Raw genomic sequence first — 20,149 nt, 5'->3', positions numbered from 1 at the left:
TCCGAGCCTGGTACCTTATTGTGCTTAAGTTTTCTTGCAGTTACGATAAACTCCTTGTTAGTCACAAGCGGTACCACCATGACTGACTCGTACGGTGTAGCGGGCCAGTTCGAAGAATCATGTTTCGGAAACCACCCCTCCTACTATTATGGGTAACATCTCTGGGGATCTCCCAGAAGGCTTGCTGTTGGTCCTAGCCATCACTATCCTGTATGTATCCCCCAATGGAGTGTCATTGGCCATCCTGCACAGCTGTTCAAAACAGACTCTCTTGCTACATTTTATCTCGTAGTTCAGAGCTCTGCTCGCTGACTGGAATACCTGGCGTCTATCGACCCTTCCAGCTAGCACGACGCAACCTTCTTTTAGCTCTAAGACAAATTCTACGGAGATCTGCGATCGTTTTCGATTACCGGAAGGTTTGGTTCTTCTTGGCATCCGTGTTAGTACCTTCGTTAATTCCATTAACCTTTCCTATGACAAAATCCTCATCGTCAGGAGATAATATTATCATCTCCTGGATGGGGTATCGACCACAAGTCCGTATGTCCACCATACCGCTATCCAGCTGATGTTTCCAACAGTGATGCGGTATGGGTCGGACAGCAAGGCAACATCAGCTTTGCACTCAATAACCGATTGTTGAAGCAGCAGTTGAGCTGCCTTGCAGTGTTTTAAGTTTAGCTGTGTTACTTGCATGTATGGACCTGTTTAGAGGCCGGACAGGCCTGAGCACCAGTAAGATGCCTGTTGTCTGTGCCCGGGGATAGATCAGACATCTTGGTGCAGACTGACAGGTGGAAGCTTGGTGATTTTCAAATCCACACCTACGGCATAGCGAACTGCGGCCAGGCCGCTGCGGCCTTGCCGCTTCAAGTTTTGTCTTATCCACCACTTTCTTGGCCTCAGCCACAGGTACTTGGAATGAGACAATCTGCATTCTTTCCGCATAGATTTTGCGTAACCGAATCGTGGATTCCTGGATGTCGACATTGCACTAATCTCTCAGTGCGTCTACCAGGTCTCCGGCCTCGGTTATCTCATCCAGGCCCTTGGATGTTCGAAACTGGGCATAGGGCTCTAGCTTGAACCCCATTTTCCAGGACCTCCTCTGTCAACTTTTTATACTCAGAACTCTTCTGAGCAGCATCCCGCTTCATAGCATAGCATATCTGACCACACACTATCTTGGGTTTGCTGTCGATAGGGACGTTAGATGCGCCAGAAAAACAGCCTGGGGCTAGGCAAGTTTTTCTTTCAACGATCCCTTTGTTCAACACCTGGCCAGGTCCTTACGATCAGTGGGGATTTGGGTGTGAAGTGTTGGTTAGATTCGGCCTTCTTCCTGGCCTTCATCGCCGACTTCTTCTCCTTAGTAAGAATGCGAATCTTGTGCTCTGCCTTCGAATAGTGCGCAGAGGGTCAGTACGGCCACAGATAACAGATATTTAGGCTAGAACAAATTTTATTTAAAATTTTGTGTAAACTTGAATCACAGATAACAGACATTGAAGCTAGAACAAATTTTATTGAAAATCCTGTGTAAACTTTTGAATTAATATACGTTGGCCCACTACTGCCATCTACTCAACTGATTGCGACAGTACCTAAGGATGCAGCCGAATTACAGCCGTCGAACGCAGCCAATGCATTTGACAGCCGCAATCGGGCTGCGTTTTCAATAACAATGATCCTTGCACCATCTCCAATCGATTGCCAAACGTGGTCCAAATTTAAAATACATTTGAATTAACGGTTGCCGCTGTTTACACACGTATCGGATGCCAGCCTCAACATCTGTTATCTGTGCTTGAATTGATATACGTTGGCCCACTACTGCCATCTACCCAACTGATTGCGGCAGTACATACGGACGCAACTGAATAACAACCGTCGAACGCAGCCAATGCATTTGACAGCCGCATTCGGGCTGCGTTTTCAATAACATTGATACTTGCGCCATCTCCAATCGATTGCCAAACGCGGTCCTAATTAAAAATACATTTGAATTAACGGTTGCGTATGTTTACACACGTATCGGACAGCCTCAATATCTGGTATCTGTGGTACGGCCTGTTTCTGATCCTTACTATAGTTTACGCGCGGGTTTCCAGAAAGGACATGATTACATCAGAAACGTCAGTAATCACATCAATTTTCTGGCCTCCGCAATCCTCGTGGTTGGATATCATCGAACTTAAATATCATCTTGGTCAGAGTTGGGCCGTCCATTTTTACGTCGACCAGCACCTCATTTGACCCATCACGGCCATCACCTTCGCCTCCCCCCGGCAACCTTTGGGGTGACCGATTAAGGCCACTTCGTCTAGCGAAAGGCTGATGACATACTGGGAGCGAAGAGAAGCGAAGCGAAGAGGTTGGTGATAAGCGAAGCGAAGTGAAGCGGCGATCAAAGCGAGCTATGACATACTGACAACGTTTTTCGGAGTGTTGATCTCGCAACAAATACAAGTGTAAAAAACATGGATTTCCTCAGATGTAGAATATTTTGCTTCTCCAAGCATATTTAGCACCAAGAGAAGAGTGTTGGAGAGATTTATAGAATGTCGCAATTGAAACCGATTTTTATGATGTGAGCGTTAGATTATCACCTCATACAAACAGACGTAGGGCGTAGCTATGGTAAAACTTTTTGGGCCATGTTTTATTCCTATTTTACATTTGCTCCTATGGAAGATCCATTAATTACGTAACGGGAAATTTTCATCACGACCCCGCCCCCTTTTGTATGAAATATCTGAAAATTTTGCAAGGATCGTCACACTTACGTAATTTATGGATGTTCTTCTTACAGCATTTCTCTACACTGAAGTTGATTTCTCGGGAGATATGTACATCATGAAAACGACTTCCACAAAAATCGTTTTGTCTCGGCAACCTTTTTGAAAAACGGCGTAAACAAACGCAAATCCCAAAAATCCACAGAAAAAAGGAAAACCATTCCCACCAATGGCCGGCAAAAAATTGGGACAACAATTTCCTTATCTATCGGATTGTTCCTGAAGTTTTAATATGCGGACATAAGCAAAAATTGCGCAAACCCGATTTTCGTTGAAGGGCTTTTCAAGATACACGGTACGTATCTCCCGCGTAAAAACCGACTCCAGTGTAAAATCAAATATCAAAGCGATTGAACACAACAATTTCATTCGGTTCAAACGCGCATTACAGATGCGTGAAAAATCTATCATTTGAAACTAATCCTAAATACGAGAACGATATTAAAATAACAAGTTCAACATCCATTTGTCTGTGGTAACAGCAAAATACGTGTTTTTTGTTTCAAAGTGTTTCTAACTGTATGAACTGCACCAGAATATTCCCAATTTTAATGAGTACCGCTACTATGAAATACATATTTTAATGTTTTCATATTATTTTAATGTTTTCATTAACCAAATTTACAATAAAATAAACAATATTGCTTTCCTCTCCCGCAATACTTTTCACCCACAGCCATTTTACACAACTGTGAACGAGGGTAAACTCAAATCAACAAACATACAGAAGTGATCCTTTGCGATCTCGCGCGGCAAAGCACTCTACGAACTGCTTCGCCTCTTTGGCTACCGCTTCTCGCCTCTTCTAATCGCTTCCACTATGACAGGTATAAGCGATTTCCATATATCGCTCATTGAGGTAGTTTTCACGCGGACGCTTCGCTTCCCTCTCAACTCTTCTAATCGCTTCTCTTCTCTCCCAGTATGGCATCAGCCAAAGAGTCCTCCTTACCGCCAGACACCGCTCTTCCTACTACTTTTTTTGATTTTGTTGAAAAAATCATTGCTGTCGGGTCCTCCTTGCGGCTGCTGTCGATTCCTTCTGGCACAGAGAAACAGACTCTCACTTAGAACAAAATGGAATCAAAATCATCGTCACCAAAACATTGTCGCCCAATGCTAAAATCACGGTGTGTGGCCAAGCGGCAACCAGATGGCGGTAGTGCGCAATCGTCAAACACAAACAAAATCGATGGAAGCGCTATCGGTTGCCGATTGACCACCTAAAAAAATAAATGAACCATTAAAAAGGTGAACGATAGTGCATGTGTTGAGTGAGACGTCTGTTTCTATGTGCTGCTGGTGTAGTCGCCTTATTGATCCCATATATGGTTATCTGTGCATACCTTGCGGCATGCATGGAGGCCATGCGAGGGTTGACACTTTCGTGTTCAGAGCCAGATAAGCGCTAATCAGGAAAGGGCATATGAGCCTACCCCACGCTGTTTGACAATTGTGTGACAGGATTGTACCGCGTGCTACAAGGCCCGCCACAGCGATTTGTTTAACTTTTAGTTCAAATTTTACAGTTCGATGGTTATTTTCCCATCGTGATTAAAATTTTAACTCCGAAGCCGACCCATTTGAGTTTTGACAGATTGATAGTTATTTGGAACAAAAAGGATTTGGCGCCAATTTTCACGCGAACAAAGTTTAACTATCGAACTGTCAAATCTAACCATGCTCCGGAGCAGGGTTATTTTTAACTACGACGAAATAACCATCGAACTGTCAAATTTAAACTAAAAGTTAAACGAATCGCTGGTATTAGGCTTTCATCGATCGTATGTACGTACACGCACGTTTCACTCACTCTTTTACTCGGTTTGTTTGCCACCACGAGCAGCTGTCACGGCAAAATCAAATGGGATTGTTTGCAACCACGAACCTGCGTTCGTGTTGGTGAGAAATGTCGGCGAGACCCTAATGGTTCACAGCCTAAGAGAAAAGAATGTCCAGACTACCAGCCCTCGCTTCACAGTATTACAATATTCAAAACATAATCCAGTAACAAGCAGCCAGTATGCCATAATCAGGATCTTACTGGCATCGATCCTGATGTGCCGATTGGCACTCCCTCTCAGGCTCATGCGCTTTAAGCGTCACACGATCGCTTTGATAGGGTCTGCTTGCGGATACTTGTGGCTTTTGGGAGAAGTTGAACCGAGCCCACTGCCAAACCCCAGCACCTTCTAGGCTAGTCACTTGGTGAGGGGTCGTAAAGCCCTTGGACATATTCCCTGTTGCCACAATTTTGTCCTTAAATCATTTGAAATCCATGCGAAAGTGCAATGGATCACGTAAAATCATGGGCAGTCCGGGGCTTCTATAAAAAGTTTGTTTTTGGAGTGCAATGATAGCCTTTTGGTAGATACAACTTTATTATAAGATTAATATTTGACTTAAAAACCCAGATTAATCTACCTAGCGTTGGTGGTGCCTTTCTCGCATTTAGCTAAGACATCAACCTTATATGGGGTTTATATGGTCCGATGCACCATTTTCTTCATAACTTTCAAACGCAATGATCGATCGTTATGAAATTCAATAGTGATCAACAAGGCTTTGTCCCCTGTCGAATGAAACTTGTTGCGAGAAAATCGGTTAAGGATTACTATACGAAAAGTTGTCTAATGTTTTTTATAGCTTTTGTGCACACACATACACACACACATACACACGGACAGACAGACATGTGCTCAGCTATAAAAAGTTCGTTTTCGGAGTGAAATGATAGCCTTTCGGTACAACTTGTACGAGAAAAGGCCAGTATCGACTTAAAAAGTAGAGAGGTTACGGAATTTTGTTTAATATTTCCAAGAGGAATTTTGACAACTGATCTGCATGGAGCAAATTGTCACTTTTACTTACGGAATAATCGAGCAGAATATTTTTCCGAAAGTAAAGTGACAGCTCCCTTTACTTTGCGTAACCTTGGGTTCATTCACAAATTACATAACGCTCTGAAATAGACCATTTTCAACCCCCACCCACCCCCTCGTAACGTGTTTTGTATGGAAGGGTTCTAAAATTTGTATGGGCCGTAACGCTCGGACAGACACCCTCCCACCACCTAAAGCGTTATGTAATTTGTGAATAGGCCCTTAGGCTGTGAACCATTCCACCGATTCGTTTAACTTTTAGTTAAAATTTGACAACTCGATGGTTATTTCGCCGTGGTTAAAAATAACCCTGCTCCGGAGCATGGTTAGATTTGACAGTTCGATAGTTAAACTTTGTTCGCGAGAAAATTGGCGCCAAATCCATTTCGTTCCGAATAACTATCAATCTGTCAAAACTCAAATGGGTTGGCTTCGGAGTAAAATTTTAACCACGATGGGAAAATAACCATCGGAGTGTCAAATTTTAACTAAAAGTTAAACGAACCGGTGGAATGGTTCACAGCCTTACAAATGTCAATTTTGTTTTTTGTTCTTTTCATGTGGATACTGTTGTAAGAATTTTGTTTCGATTCTTTACTTTTTCGATTCAGTGAACGGAATTTAACATGTGATTGAGATAGAAAAAGAAATTTCTTTTGAACACGATACCAACCTAAGACGATCCCCACCGATGTGTATCCAAATGAGTGTCTAGTATAGGAACGAAATGCGTTCATATTTTATTTATGCACTTGTTCTCGCACCGGTTGTTTCTATCAAGGTTGTTGAAGTGCAATCATGCTTCGCACCGGTGGTGAATATCCGGTTGCTATTAAGACAAACACGGAAGTAAAAAAAATCAGGAAAAAAATATTATTTATTTTCAAATCTTTTAGAGCGCGCTCCAACTTTTGTAATATAAATATGTACGTAATGCATCTTGTGATTATCAGATTAGCTAGACACACATCTGCTAGGTGGCGCTAGCTTATATGCAATAATTTAGTAAGGTGGATATCTCGAGATCTATAAGACTTAGAAAGATTTTGTCTTCTACAAAGTTGTTCGGGTAGCCTTAACATTTATGATGGAGACTAGTTTAGTTTGGAATTCATACGCATAGCGGCGCTAGTGTATGAGAAATAACCTGTTAGGTAAAATATTTCTAAATCTGTTAGAGTTAGAAAGTGGCCATCTTCTACAAAGTTATCCAAATTATCTGTTAGGTTGGTTATTATGTAAAATTTAAAAGGGTAGTCAAAACCAGAAGTTTAGTTTGAAGCCGCAATACTCGTTGGCGCTCGAGTTGAATCGAATCGAGTCAAGTACGAGATACTGAAGATGGCCTTACTGTAGAAGTCGAAATAAGTATCTGTCAAAGGTACAACCAAGTGGTGGAATTAAATGGAATTGTACGAACTCGTCTTATGGCAAGTAACTTTGTAGAATACGGCAATATTCTGAAAATTCCAGATTTTGAGATATTTAACCTATCAGTTTATTTCTTATACACTAGCGCCGCTAAGCGATTGTGTTTAAAACTAAACTTGCTTGCATCATGACGGTTTTCACCACCCGAACAACTTTGTGGAAAACGGCAATATTCTAAAAATTTCAGTTTTCGAAATATCTAACCTAGCAGGTTATTTCTTATACACTAGCGCCACCAAGCGGTTATATCTTAATCTAAACCTGCGTTGGTCATAATGGTTTTGACCACCCGAACAACTTTGTAGAAGGCGGCAATATTCTAAAAATTACATATTTTGAGATACTTGACCCATCAGGTTATTTCCAATACACTAGCGCCGCCAAGCGGTTGTATTATTAACTAAACTTGCTTTCGTCATGATGGTTTTAATCATCCGAACAACTTTGTAGAAAAAGTCAATATTCTTAAGATTTCAACTATCGAAATATCTAACCTTTTAGGTTATTTCCAATTCACTAGCGCCGCCAAGCGGTTGTATTTCAAATTAAACTTGTTTTCGTCATGATGGTTTTGACCTCCCGAACAATTTTGTAGAAGACGCCAATATTCTAAAAATTCCAGATTTCGAGATATCTAACCTATCAGGTTATTTCATAGGCACTAGCGCCGCCAATCAGTTGAAATCCAAACTAAACTGACCTCACAATGGTTTTGATGATGAATAACCGAACAATTTTTCAGAAGGCGGCGCATTTTTTATTTATGCGTTACTCTATATTTCCGTGTGATGGTTTGGCAACGGTTGGAGCGGGTCGCCAAATTTGCCAACTCGCTATTCACCGAAGGTTGCGTTTACATTTCCCAAACCCGTTTACCAACGACCGGTGCGAGTTCGCGTCATGATAGAGATTGCTATTTTGGCTTTATTTACGCACTGGTGGGGATCGTCTAAAGGCCAAAAGAGTGGAACAAAGACCGACGACATAAGACAATAGAGGTAATAAACTATAGAGGACGATTGTCGCTGCGGTTCCCTTTGTTATCGTCCCCAAACATGTTGGGTACCTATCTGTCAAAACGTACTGATTTTTCCTTCGTTGACATTTAGTGCCCTATCCGCGCCAGCAAAAGATGTTTCGCCAGTGACGACAGCGACAATCTTCCTCTATAGTTTATTACCTCTATTCATAAGACCTATTAGAAAGAAATGCGTGATTTTCAAATCCTCCCGAGACTCAAACCACCTTTGCTTGCAAATTATTATCGGTTATGAAATTTTCTTGCGCTACCTTGGCCACAAGACAACGCACTCGGTGATGTACCCTGTTCCTCTCATTCACAAAACGAAACTGATGAGGTGTCAAATAAACGTCTCCCGTTGACGTCGTCGTTCGCTAATTCCAGCCAGCCAGACAAACTTGGTGACCAGCGAGGCATCTGTGCGAAGTTCTGTCGTGGATCATTTTTCATCCGACACGGATACCCACTACGTGTGTTATTTGCGCTTCAGAAAAGGTTTCGGTCGTCTGTCGAAAAGAAGAATCGTAAAATTGCCTTTTCGTTTCCCCCAGCGAAGCAACAACCAAAAGGAGCTCCCAACATTAGAGAAAATAAGGTAAGTGTCTGCAATGGCCTGCGGCCACGGCCGCCCAAATGGAGGAGTGATTGCCTCATTCGGAAGTGAAAGCACCATAGCTCCGAAATATGTAACAATGTTTTTTTTTGTCTCCGTTTAGACTTGCAACAATTTATTTGCTAAAAAACCAACAAACAAGTCCAGGGAGTAGCACTGATAGCGAATCATCCCAGCACTTTCCCCCGGAAGCACTAAAGGAAGATTTGGTAAGCTGAAATTTGCTTTTAATTGTTGCTCAGCTCATGCAGTTTCCGTCTGTTGAGTTGGCTCATTGGTTGATTTGGCTTATCTCGTTGCTTATTTATATGCGTATTGGAGAGAAGGGTCGGAGGCGAGGGATGTTCAAAAATGTATAACAAAAGGCAACATCATTACTTTGATAAACATTTTTTAATGATTTAAAATTCAGTTTATGGTTAAAGCATTTCACTGTTTTGGAAATTTACATTTAAGTTAAAGACTAAAGCGTTTAGCAATATTTATAGTATCGTTACTCAAATTAAAGAAGTTGATGTATAATTAATTAACGTTCGTAGAATCTCCACTCGTTATCGTTTGTTCACCTCTGCCGCCTAGAGCCAGATCTCGCAGATCTTCGAAAGATAATGTTCTCCATTTGTTTCTGTACGACCGTCCAAGCCGGGGCCAAAAATGTGTGCTCTAGCATTTTCTGAAGATGATTCCCGCGATGGGTGCTGTTGTCGTATGCCACTTGCTGCATTGAATGAAGTAGCTTCCGACTCAGTTTTTCCATTCACAAATAGGTACAGTTGCGAACGATGGACTCAAGAGAGCTGTTTGAATGCGATGTTTCGTCACGCGCGGGATCCATCGATCGTTGCACTGTTCAATTCCACCCTGGGCCGTCCCGTTTGTTACCCGAAATCCGACTGGATTTGGTCGACGGAGGAGTTTTGTTACATTTGGTGAGGGATATCGTTGTTGTATGTGTCGAAAGTGTTCAGCATGATCACTTTTGGATCATTCAGTAATCAAAGTTTGATTATTTCGTAGTTTTGTCAATAACTCATTATAGAGTCTGAATTTCCAAATATGTTGTTGATATTCGTCTCTACCATTGTCTTACCCCCCTCAGAGACTGCAGGTAGCTGGTTCAGAATTAAAATAAACACAGAAGATTGTAGGATTCATTACGAATTTTCAAATAACTATATCATGAACTAACAATATTGGTCTCACAAAATTTCTAGAAAAAAAATTGATCAATTTTTTATGTTATTTTTCTATCAATATTTGTTTTATTTGTCTTGAAAAGAAAATTGTTTCATTATAATGTAGGTCATTTTTCCGGCAAACAATCTAAAACTGATTCATTCCTACACACTCTAAACATTTTTTTCAACGCAGCACACTTTTCCTTCCCTGAAACATGCACTCCTCCACAATATCGACACTGCTGCTTGTCTTTATTGTGGCCGTCACCTTGAAAATATTTTTGGGTACTGCCTTGTTCGGCTCCATCCTTTTGTACTTCTTAGCCAGCTCTTCGATCTTTTGATAGTCATCAACCTTTTTCGCCATCTCTGTTATCGAAATATTTCCTGCCTTTCAGTGCTTTCTTTATTCACCTTCTCTATTAACAATTCATCATTCATGTCTCCTGAGTTCTGCTGAAGATACATCGGGCTCCAAAACCTCATTCCTGGGAACAAATCAGATTCCTATCGTCTTTCTTTATTTTTTGTTGAAATTTCGTTGCCACGAGTTCCTTAGTCTGCATTTGCTGCGATGTCCTACCAGTCCAGTGCTTACTTTCAGATTTCCAGTTTCCACTTTTTCGTAATGTCCTGAAACCTCCATTTATCTTATTTATTTATTACCAGACTAAGGCCGGAATAGCCTGTGCAATACATAAAAGTCTTTTCCATTCAGCTCGGTCCATGGCTGCACTTCGCCAACCACGCAGTCTGCGGAGGGTCCGCAAATCGTCCTCCACCTGATCGATCCACCTTGCCCGCTGTGCACCTCGCCTTCTTGTTCCCATCGGATCGTTGTCGAGAACCATTTTCACCGAATTACTGTCCGACATTCTGGCTACGTGCCCACCGCAGTCGTCCGATTTTCGCGGTGTGAACGATGGATGGTTCTCCCAACAGCTGATTCAACTCGTGGTTCATTCGTCTCCTCCTCTCGGCGAAGCCAAATAGCCGGACGGACTTATTGAAAATTGTACCACTCGTGTCAATCCCTGCTCTTCGTATTACCTCTTCCAAAGCGATGTTGAATAGCAGACACGAAAGACCATCACTTTGCCGTAACCCTCTGCGCGTTTCGAAGGGACTCGAGAATGTCCCTGAAACTCGAACTACGCACATCACCCGATCCATCGTCGCCTTGATCAACCGTGTCAGTTTATCCAGAATGCCGTGTTCGTGCATTAGCTGCCATAGCTGGTCCCGATCGATTGTATCATATGCGGCTTTGAAGTCGATGAATAGATGATGTGTGGGCACGTTGTATTCGCGGCATTTCTGCAGTACTTGGCGAATGGCGGCAAAACTTCCTCCTCCCAAATCTTGGTAATGATCCAGTGCAGCGCTCTAGCCAGTGCCTCACCACCGTGTTTGAATAGTTCTCCTGGTAGTTGGTCAACCCCAGAGGCTTTGCTGTTCTTTAGCCGACCAATCTCCTCCTGGATTTCCTGGAGATCCGGAGCCGATAGAATTATGTCCTGCGCGCGTCCCCCCAGGTCCATCACCATACCGCCATCTTCGTCTGCCCCATCGCCATTTAGGTGCTCTTCGTAGTGCTGCCGCCACCTTTGGATCACCTCACGCTTGTTCGTAAGAAGGTTCCCGTTTATGTCTTTACACATATCAGGCTGTGGCTCATAAAATTTTCTTGTGTTTTTAGCGCGGTACAGTTGCTCCGTCTCTTTACGGTCTCGATCTTCCTGCTGACGCTTTTTCCTCCGAAAAATCTAGTTTTGTCTGTTCCGCGCCTGTTTATATCGTGCCTCGTTCGCCCTCGTGCGGTGTTGCAGCAATCTCGCCCATGCTGCATTCTTCTCTTCTACTAACTGCTCACATTCGCCATCATACCAGTCGTTTCTCTGATCCGGGGGCACCGTGCCAAGTGCAGCGGTTGCGGTGCTACCAATGACGGATCGAATATCTCTCCAGCCATCTTCAAGAAACGCTGCGCCTAGCTGCTTTTCCGTTGGAAGTGCCACTTCCACCTGCTGCGTGTATTCTTGGGCTAGTCTACTGTCTTGTAGCCGCCCAATGTTAAGCCGCGGCGTCCGACTTCGACGCGTGTTGTACACCGTCGAGAGTTTTGAGCGCAGGCATACTGCAACGAGGTAGTGGTCGGATTCAATATTCGCACTGCGGTAAGTGCGGACGTTCGTGATGTCGGAGAAGAATTTACCGTCGATTAGAACGTGGTCGATTTAGTTTTCCGTTTCTTGGTTAGGTGATCTCCATTTGGCCTTGTGGATATTTTTGCGGGGAAAGAAGGTGCTTCGGACTACCATTCCGCGGGAGGCTGCGAAGTTTATGCATCGTTGGCCGTTGTCATTTGATATGGTGTGCAGACTATCCGGTCCGATGACCGGTCTATACATTTCCTCCCTTCCTACCTGTGCGTTCATGTCACCGATGACGATTTTAACGTTCCGCAGTGGGCATCCATCGTATGTCTGATCCAGCTGTGCGTAGAACGCTTCTTTCTAGTCGTCGGGTCTCCCTTCGTGTGGGCAGTGCACGTTGATGATGCTATAGTTGAAGAAACGGCCTTTAATCCTCAGCTTGCACATCCTTGCGTTGATTGGCTGCCACCCAATCACGCGTTGGCGCATTTTACCCAGCACTATGAAGCCGGCTCCCAGCTCGTTGGTGGTGCCACAGCTTTGATAGCTGGTAGCCGCTCGATGCCCGCTTTTCCACACTTTATGTCCTGTCCAGAAAATCTCCTGCAGCACCACGACGTCGAAATTGCGGGGATGTAATTCATCATAGATCATCCTGTCGCAACCTGCGAAACCTAGCGACTTGCAGTTCCATGTTCCAAGCTTCCAATCGTGATCCTTTATTCGTCGCCTAGGTCTTTGCCGATTATATCGAGTCGCATTATCTCTTATATTGTTCGTAATGATTAGTTTTCCAGGCGACTTATTGGGCCTGCGCAAACCTCCTGTCTCGTCGGAGGGCCGTCGTGTCAGGGCTGTTTAGCGTCCCAACTAACACCAGGACTAGAGCTTGTGCGCTTTGAGCGGCACACGGATACATGCAGCTTTTCATAAGAATTTAACAGGGTCACTGTCAAACCCCACCACATCCTAGGCAAGCCCCACATTTCGCAGATGGCCTGGGGAGGGATCGTCAAGCCCTTGGACATAGTCCCTGCTGACCCCATGCAACAAAGCATAGACACATCTTTATAGTTGCTGACACTGCTATACTTGCTTGATTTGTAGATCGGTGTGATTCAACACATTTTTCATACCGTCGGAAACGTCCTTTCGTTCATGGAGCGGTTGTATCCATTGTACTTGCCAAACAAGATAAATACTCATGCAATGGCGGGCATAGAAAAGCTTGCAATTAATAACTGAGGAATTGCTAATAGAATACTAAGTTCAAAAGCAGGCCAAGTTCTAGTTGGAATTGATAAGAATACATCTGCTAGGTTTGGTAGTGTATAACAGAATAATAATTTATTTTATATCTAGATCATGGCATACTAATGATTCGACGGTTGCTATTCTATCATCCTCCCTCAACCGAGAATTTGCTTGATTCCAAGGGCGTTTCTTCCTTTTTCAAAAATCTTGATCGGTAGCGCTTTGGTTAGTACATCCGCCGCTTGACGTTCTGCATTAATATGTTCAAGTTGAATTTGTTTTTCTTCTACGTGCTGTCTGATAAAATGATGCCTTATATCGATGTGCTTACTCCTTGATGAATAACCGATTTTCTTTTCAGCCAGGTAAATAGCACTTCGATTATCGCAGAAAATCTTGATTGGTTCTACGCATCCGAACAACTCCTTTCGAAAACCTCTCCACCAAATAGCTTCTTGTGCGGCTGCTGAAATTGTCATATACTCGGCTTCCGTTGATGATAAGGCGACAGTCTTCTGCTTGCGACAATTCCAGGAAATCAGTCCTGGACCGACGAGTGTCGATATCATTACCCCAATCTGCATCACAATAACCAACGAAGTTTCTATCGGATTGTCCATTGTATACAAGCTTCATTTCCTTCGTGCCTTTCAGGTAGCGAAGTATTCGCTTCGCCGCAATCCAATGAGCTTTACCAGGATCGTTGCAAAATGACTTACTTCATTTACTGCAAAACTGATGTCAGGACGAGTTCCTTGAGCCAAATATTGAAGGCCACCAATCAGTTCTCGGAATGGAACCTTTCTCCATTTGCTTCCGCTCTTCTTCCACCTGTGGACTCATTAGCTTAGTCAATTTTTGTCCCGGGTCCGCTGGTGTGGCCACAGTGTTGCAGTCAGTAACACCAAATCGCTTCAAAAGATCATTGATATACTGCTCTTGATCCAGTCGTACTACACCATTTTCTCTTGTTACACGTATTCCGAGAACTTTGTTCGCCAACCCCAAATCCTTCATTCTCAATTTCTTGGTTAACTGTTTCTTCAAATTCTCTTCCCAGCACGTATCATTTGGAAAAATAAGAAGGTCGTCCACATAAACCGCTACTATCAATATTCTTGTGCCTTCAATCTTGTAATAGACACAGGTATCATACTTGGACCGCTTCAATCCAATTCGTTGTAGCTCTGCATCCAGCTTCATATTCCAGACCCTGCTGGCCTGTTTAAGACCGTACAGAGCCTTTTTCAACTTACATACATATGTTGGTGCCTGTTGGTCCACAAATCCTTCCGTTTGCTCCATATATATTTCCTCCTCATCAAGATCACCCTGCAGGAACGCTGTAACTGCATCCATCTGCAACACTTTCAAATTTTTAAGAGCCGCTAGGGATAGGAGATAACGAACGGTGGCGTATCTAACTACAGGTGCATAGGTTTCATTGTAGTCTATGCCTTGGATTTGACTGCATCCTTTGATAACTAATTGTGCTTTGAACCTTTCAATCGAGCCATCAGAGTTAGTTTTCACTTTGTAGACCCATTTTGATCGTAAGGCCTTCCGTCCCTTAGGTAGTTTCGTCAACTCCCACGTGCAATTTTTCTGTAACGCATTATACTCTAATTGCATGGCCTCCTTCCACAGGTTGCTGTTGTTACCAGAAGTTGCTTCTTGAAACGTGGTCGGGTCAACGTAGACCACTGGATTGGGATCCCACATTGAGTTTGGTTCTGGAAACTGTGGAAGATTTTTATCCACGGTACTGCAGTTCATAAATGAAATTACGATACTTGCTTTGGGGGTACGCGCTCCCTCTCACTGCGCCTTACACCAACTTACGTGGGTCCTCTGATTGCGGAGGGAGCGCAAAGGCTGTTGCTCTTCTAAAACTACGAGTTCTTCTCCCTCTGGGTCATCATATTCAGAATCGCTACTGTCATCATTTACCTGCACCTCGGATGTAACCATACTATCTTGAACTAATACTTGACCTTGCTCGATTGGCTGTACTATCAATTCCATAGGAACACTTTTTGGATTCTGATCTGCAACCGACTCAATCACAGTTTCGTCCAAGAATATAACATCTCGGCTAATGATGATGTTTTTCGCTTTTGGACTGTACACTCGATATGCTTTTGAACTGCTGCTATAGCCCATAAAAATACCAGGCTCAGACTTTGCATCCCACTTCTGTCTCTTCTCTTTAGGGATGTGGAACATGACTTTTACTCCAAACACACGGAGATGCGCAAGATCTGGTTTTCTTCCGGTAAAAGCTTCCTCAGGTGTCACAGGTAATCCCTTGTTTGGCGATCGATTGATCACATACGATGCCGTTGCAACAGCTTCAGCCCAATAGGTCTTCTTTAATTTCGCATCGTAAAGCATACTCCTAGCTTTATCAACAATGGTCCGGTTCATACGCTCAGCTAATCCATTTTGTTCCGGATTGTATGGAACGGATGTCTCGTGATGAATACCGGACTGACGAAGGAATTGCTTCATTTGACAATTCACATATTCCTTGCCATTGTCTGATCGGAGACGTTTGATTTTCTCACCTGTCTGGTTCTCAGCAAAAATTTTGAAATCTTGAAATGCTTCTAATACTTCTGTTTTTGATTTCAGAAAATACACAAAGGTTTTCCTACTTGCATCATCAATAAACGTTAAAAAATAGCGATTTCTTCCAATTGATGCTGTTTCCATAGGTCCACATAAATCAGTGTGAACTAACTCCAATACATGATCTGCACGTCGGCCTTTCGAATGAAACGGTTGCCGCCGATGCTTGCCTTGTATACAGGGTACGCACTTCATTGAATCAACAACCTTGAACTCGAATCCACTCGCCATACCAATAAGTCGCTTCATGCATCCAACCGACATATGGCATAACCTCCGGTGCCAGAGCTCAAAATTTCTACTTTCCGTCTTACAGGTCATGTTTACAGATGGACGGTTAACTTTCATCAACTTGTATAAACCTCCAGATTCTTGTCCAACAGCAACGACTTCGTTTGTTGAACTAACCACTTTACACGCTTCCTTCGTGAACATTACGCTATAACCGTTTCTGCACATTTTACTTACTGATAACAAGTTGACTGCTAGATCCGGTACGCATAAAACCTCGTTCATCGATATTTCGTAAGTTGTGATTCCAAGATCCGCTGATACGTTTACTGATCCCTTTGCAACCACCGGTACCACAGCATTGTTAGCCACGTTGATACTCGACGATATGTTTTCAGCTTCCGTAAGTAAATCTTGATTTCTACACAAGTGACTAGTTGCTCCGGAGTCAAAAATCCAATCTTCATCTGCTACTGCTGTTTTAGACGTCTGACTTGTATTAAATGCCGCAAAGAACGCTGCATGACCACTAGTTTTGTGATACTTATCTTTCTTCTTTTCAACGACTTGACCTGAACATTGGGATGCATAATGGCCCATTTTCTTGCATCGATAACACTTGATAGTTGATTTCTCGTTACTGACCTTCAGAGCTGGCTTGGTTTTACTAAAGAACACTTCATCACCGGGCTTCGTCTCACTTGATATTTTCACATCTTGCAATATTTTTGCTTTGACGATGTCCGCGGTCAACTTGATTCCAGATGACTCCATGCCGAGGATCATCGGATCATATTGTTTTGGCAGACCTTTCATTAATAAGCTGGCCAGCCAAGCGTCATCTACCTTGAATCCGACCTCTGCCAACTGATGACTAGTTGTAAACAGCTCATTCACATACTGCTGATTCGTCTGACAAATAATGTCCTCATCACGTTCAGCTCCAACCAAACGAATTCCTGTGAGCCTCCTCAGCAGACCAATTTTTCTTGTTGATTCACTGTGCTCATACGTGTTACGTAAATTGTCCCACGCTTCCTTCGCATTCTTGGCATCCCTTACCAGGCCGTATATACTTGAATCGATGCTAAGGCATATGGTCGCTAACGCCTGTTCGGAGATTTCATCATTTACTACTGGTTCTCCTTCAGCTTGTTCTTTAACTGCACACCAGCAGGTCCGCTCTTTGATAAGGATCATCTTGGTGGCGAAAGACCATGAACTATAGTTTTCCGATCCTCTAAGAACTTCGCGTACTGGTAGAGAAACAGATCCACCTAGATGCCTCATCTGTCCCGAAGAATGTCCAACTTGACTCGAACTAGCTCCTGTAGCAGCTTCAGGATTCACCATTATTAGCAGAGCTTAGTGAAAAAAAATGTTTTTTTCTTCAACAAAGCCGTATCGTTGGAAACGGCTGGGCACATAACCTGATAAGAATACATCTGCTAGGTTTGGTAGTGTATAACAGAATAATAATTTATTTTATATCTAGATCATGGCATACTAATGATTCGACGGTTGCTATTCTATCAGGAATGTAGAGCCATTGATAAAAAAAAAGCTTCAGTGTTGGCTTGGGCGATGTTGTCTTAGTAGTTCACACGTAGTGGAATTTAGGGATCCTATGTAGGATCCCTAGTGGAATTCTATTGGTGGATGTTCTTTTGTTTACAAAATGCCATAAAGCAAGAAGGGTTGTTTTTGACTTTCGATTAGATTTTCGTGATGTAGTCGTTGTATGAGGAGGAGAGAAGCGACTTGTATATTTCCAGTTCACTAATACTAATGTCTCTATCGTGAACGGATCTTGACCGGAAATAATGCCTACGAGAGCATCATCAGAGCAAGCAATGTTCTAGAGGGTATTGTACTTGCCTGATAATCGCACAGACTGGAAACCACATACACCGAACCCAACCACAGGACTGGGATAACTGTTGGCCGCTGGCTGGATGGTCGTGACGTTGGGGAAGGTGGGGGTGGTTTGGCTCCAGGGCTTCCAAAATGTTTTTTGATGGGGAACTTTACTGAATAACGCCTCCTCCAAACAAAATGAGACAGGCCGACTTTTTCGATCTCGTTAATATCTGCGTACATCGTTATAACATCATTCGTAGATCCTAGTTTAAACGTGTTGTGAATGGCTGCGCTCAAATACTTCAGCTTGATAGTCCCCATGCTACTACACACGCCGTTCCTATGTGAACATTGAGCAAAATAAGTGTTTATTAAAAACAACAGCCTATATTTAATATAAGCTATCAATTAATAACTGAGGAAATGCTAATTGAATACTAAGTTTAAAAGCAGGCCAATTTCCAGTTGAAATGTAGAGCCATTGAAGAAGAAGAATTAATATAATAACTTAGTTTCCTTTATCATTCCAGCACATACCCCCTTGACATCTCAAAACCAAGCACAGACAACAGCAATGGCTCCCCAGCAGAGAATCCGCATGGCCAACGAGAAGGCCAGCCGCAACATTACCCAGCGCGGTAACGTGCCCAAGTCGACCAAGACCGCCGAAGAAAAATACCCCGTCGGACCGTGGCTGCTGGCGTTGTTCATCTTCGTCGTGTGCGGTTCGGCCATATTCCAGATCATCCAGTCGATCCGTATCGCGTAATGAACGACCAGCGATACACTGAACGCATCTCAACAAGTAACACAACACGTGTTTCCTTTTTTTTGTAAACACCACTATTAAGTACTACCTACTATTACCGCATACAGATAGTGGACAGGGGAAGAGGAAGGAGTGGGGACATACAGATTTTGCCAACGTCCGAGAAAGTCATTTCTCCACTGTTTATGTTTTAATTTTGTTTTTTTTTTCAGTGTGAAACTTTGACCTCATCTTTCAAAGCAATTCCTTTTGATTCGCTGAGAGGATCGAGGGGAGGAGTCACTGATTATAAATTTTGTCTTTACAACACTGTACAATGGTTTGACACAAATGATAAAAGCAAATAAAGGGAAACAAAAAGCACACAATACGCAAATATTCCATTTTTTTTGGGTTGGCAGCATTTACCATTTAAAGGTTGGTAGAAATATGACGCAATCGTTATTCATGTACGTTTACAGATTTAAAATTGATTGGACAAGGCGAAAAAACATTCAAACACTCTATTTGTTCTTAAATTTTGCAATATATACCTATTGATTGTATTACAAATTATGTAAATTTGATAAGCTTTTACCTTTTTTGATATTCTTTATTTTATTTTATTTTTTTGAAAATTTGCGTTCAACTAGCTAAAGCAAACTTTGTGAACCGAGAAGATTCAATTTACGTTGTCTTAGATAATATATAAATTTCAAACAAAAAATACCGAAAGACACAAACACACAAGAATTTGCCTAACAAAATCGACGATTGTGACCGGATCCTCATTTTTACTTCTTAAAAGGGGAATTGTAGAAAAATAGTTGGAAACATGATAACCATTCAGTCACATACACACATCAAACATTACAGTTGGGCCAGAAAAAAAGAATAAATTGGACCGCGCCGAATCAATCGGAAATGCGGTCTGATGGAACCGTTTGCAATAAATACACATAGAATCGGCAATGAAAATGTAATATGAGTAAATATATTTAAATGTGAAAATCTTTAATCTTAAGCAAACTTTGAGCGAATGTTTCGAATCCGAAATCCGTTATCGTACCTATGTATTTAGTACGAACAAAAGCGAAAACATTCCTATCAGTAAACTTGTTCACCTTCTGTTACTGTTATCTCGGTATATGAACGCAATATTCAATTGCTTTTTAAATTCGTAGATAATAGTAGCACGTGTTAATAACTAAGTGGTTCGTTTTAGATCTTTCTACTTAATATCAATTTAATGTTTAGAAAGGGTTTATTCTTTTAACCCTTTCCTTCGCATGGTACCTGTTAGTAGAGCTCGGTCAAATTTCCGCCTTCCAACTTTAATCGAA

At 42.5% G+C, this 20,149-nt stretch overlaps 1 protein-coding gene across 2 annotated transcripts; it reads left to right on the top strand.

The window, feature by feature from the left end:
• The first annotated feature begins 8,471 nt into the window (after window positions 1–8,471).
• On the top strand, window positions 8,472–19,835 carry LOC134227940 (stress-associated endoplasmic reticulum protein 2). 2 transcript variants are annotated; one of them, XM_062709650.1, is made up of 3 exons: window positions 8,476–8,730; window positions 8,852–8,957; window positions 18,589–19,835. In XM_062709650.1, exon 3 carries the CDS (start codon window positions 18,633–18,635, stop codon window positions 18,825–18,827), a length of 195 nt encoding a protein of 64 aa, XP_062565634.1. In that variant the 5' UTR covers window positions 8,476–8,730; window positions 8,852–8,957; window positions 18,589–18,632; the 3' UTR covers window positions 18,828–19,835. The 2 variants fall into 2 exon arrangements, with proteins under 2 accessions (XP_062565635.1, XP_062565634.1); XM_062709651.1 differs by lacking the exon at window positions 8,852–8,957 and having other exon boundaries at window positions 8,472–8,730.
• Window positions 19,836–20,149: the final 314 nt, after the last annotated feature.

The sequence above is a fragment of the Armigeres subalbatus genome, chromosome 3, assembly GCF_024139115.2.
Source record: "Armigeres subalbatus isolate Guangzhou_Male chromosome 3, GZ_Asu_2, whole genome shotgun sequence".
NCBI lineage: Eukaryota > Metazoa > Arthropoda > Insecta > Diptera > Culicidae > Armigeres > Armigeres subalbatus.
Note: the sequence above shows the minus strand (reverse complement) of the source record. Positions and strands in the feature narration are given on the sequence as shown.

What these genes read in the sequence shown, in the direction of transcription:
- LOC134227940 (XM_062709651.1), top strand. Translation starts at nt 18,633, where the DNA reads ATGGCTCCCCAGCAGAGAATCCGCATGGCCAACGAGAAGGCCAGCCGC.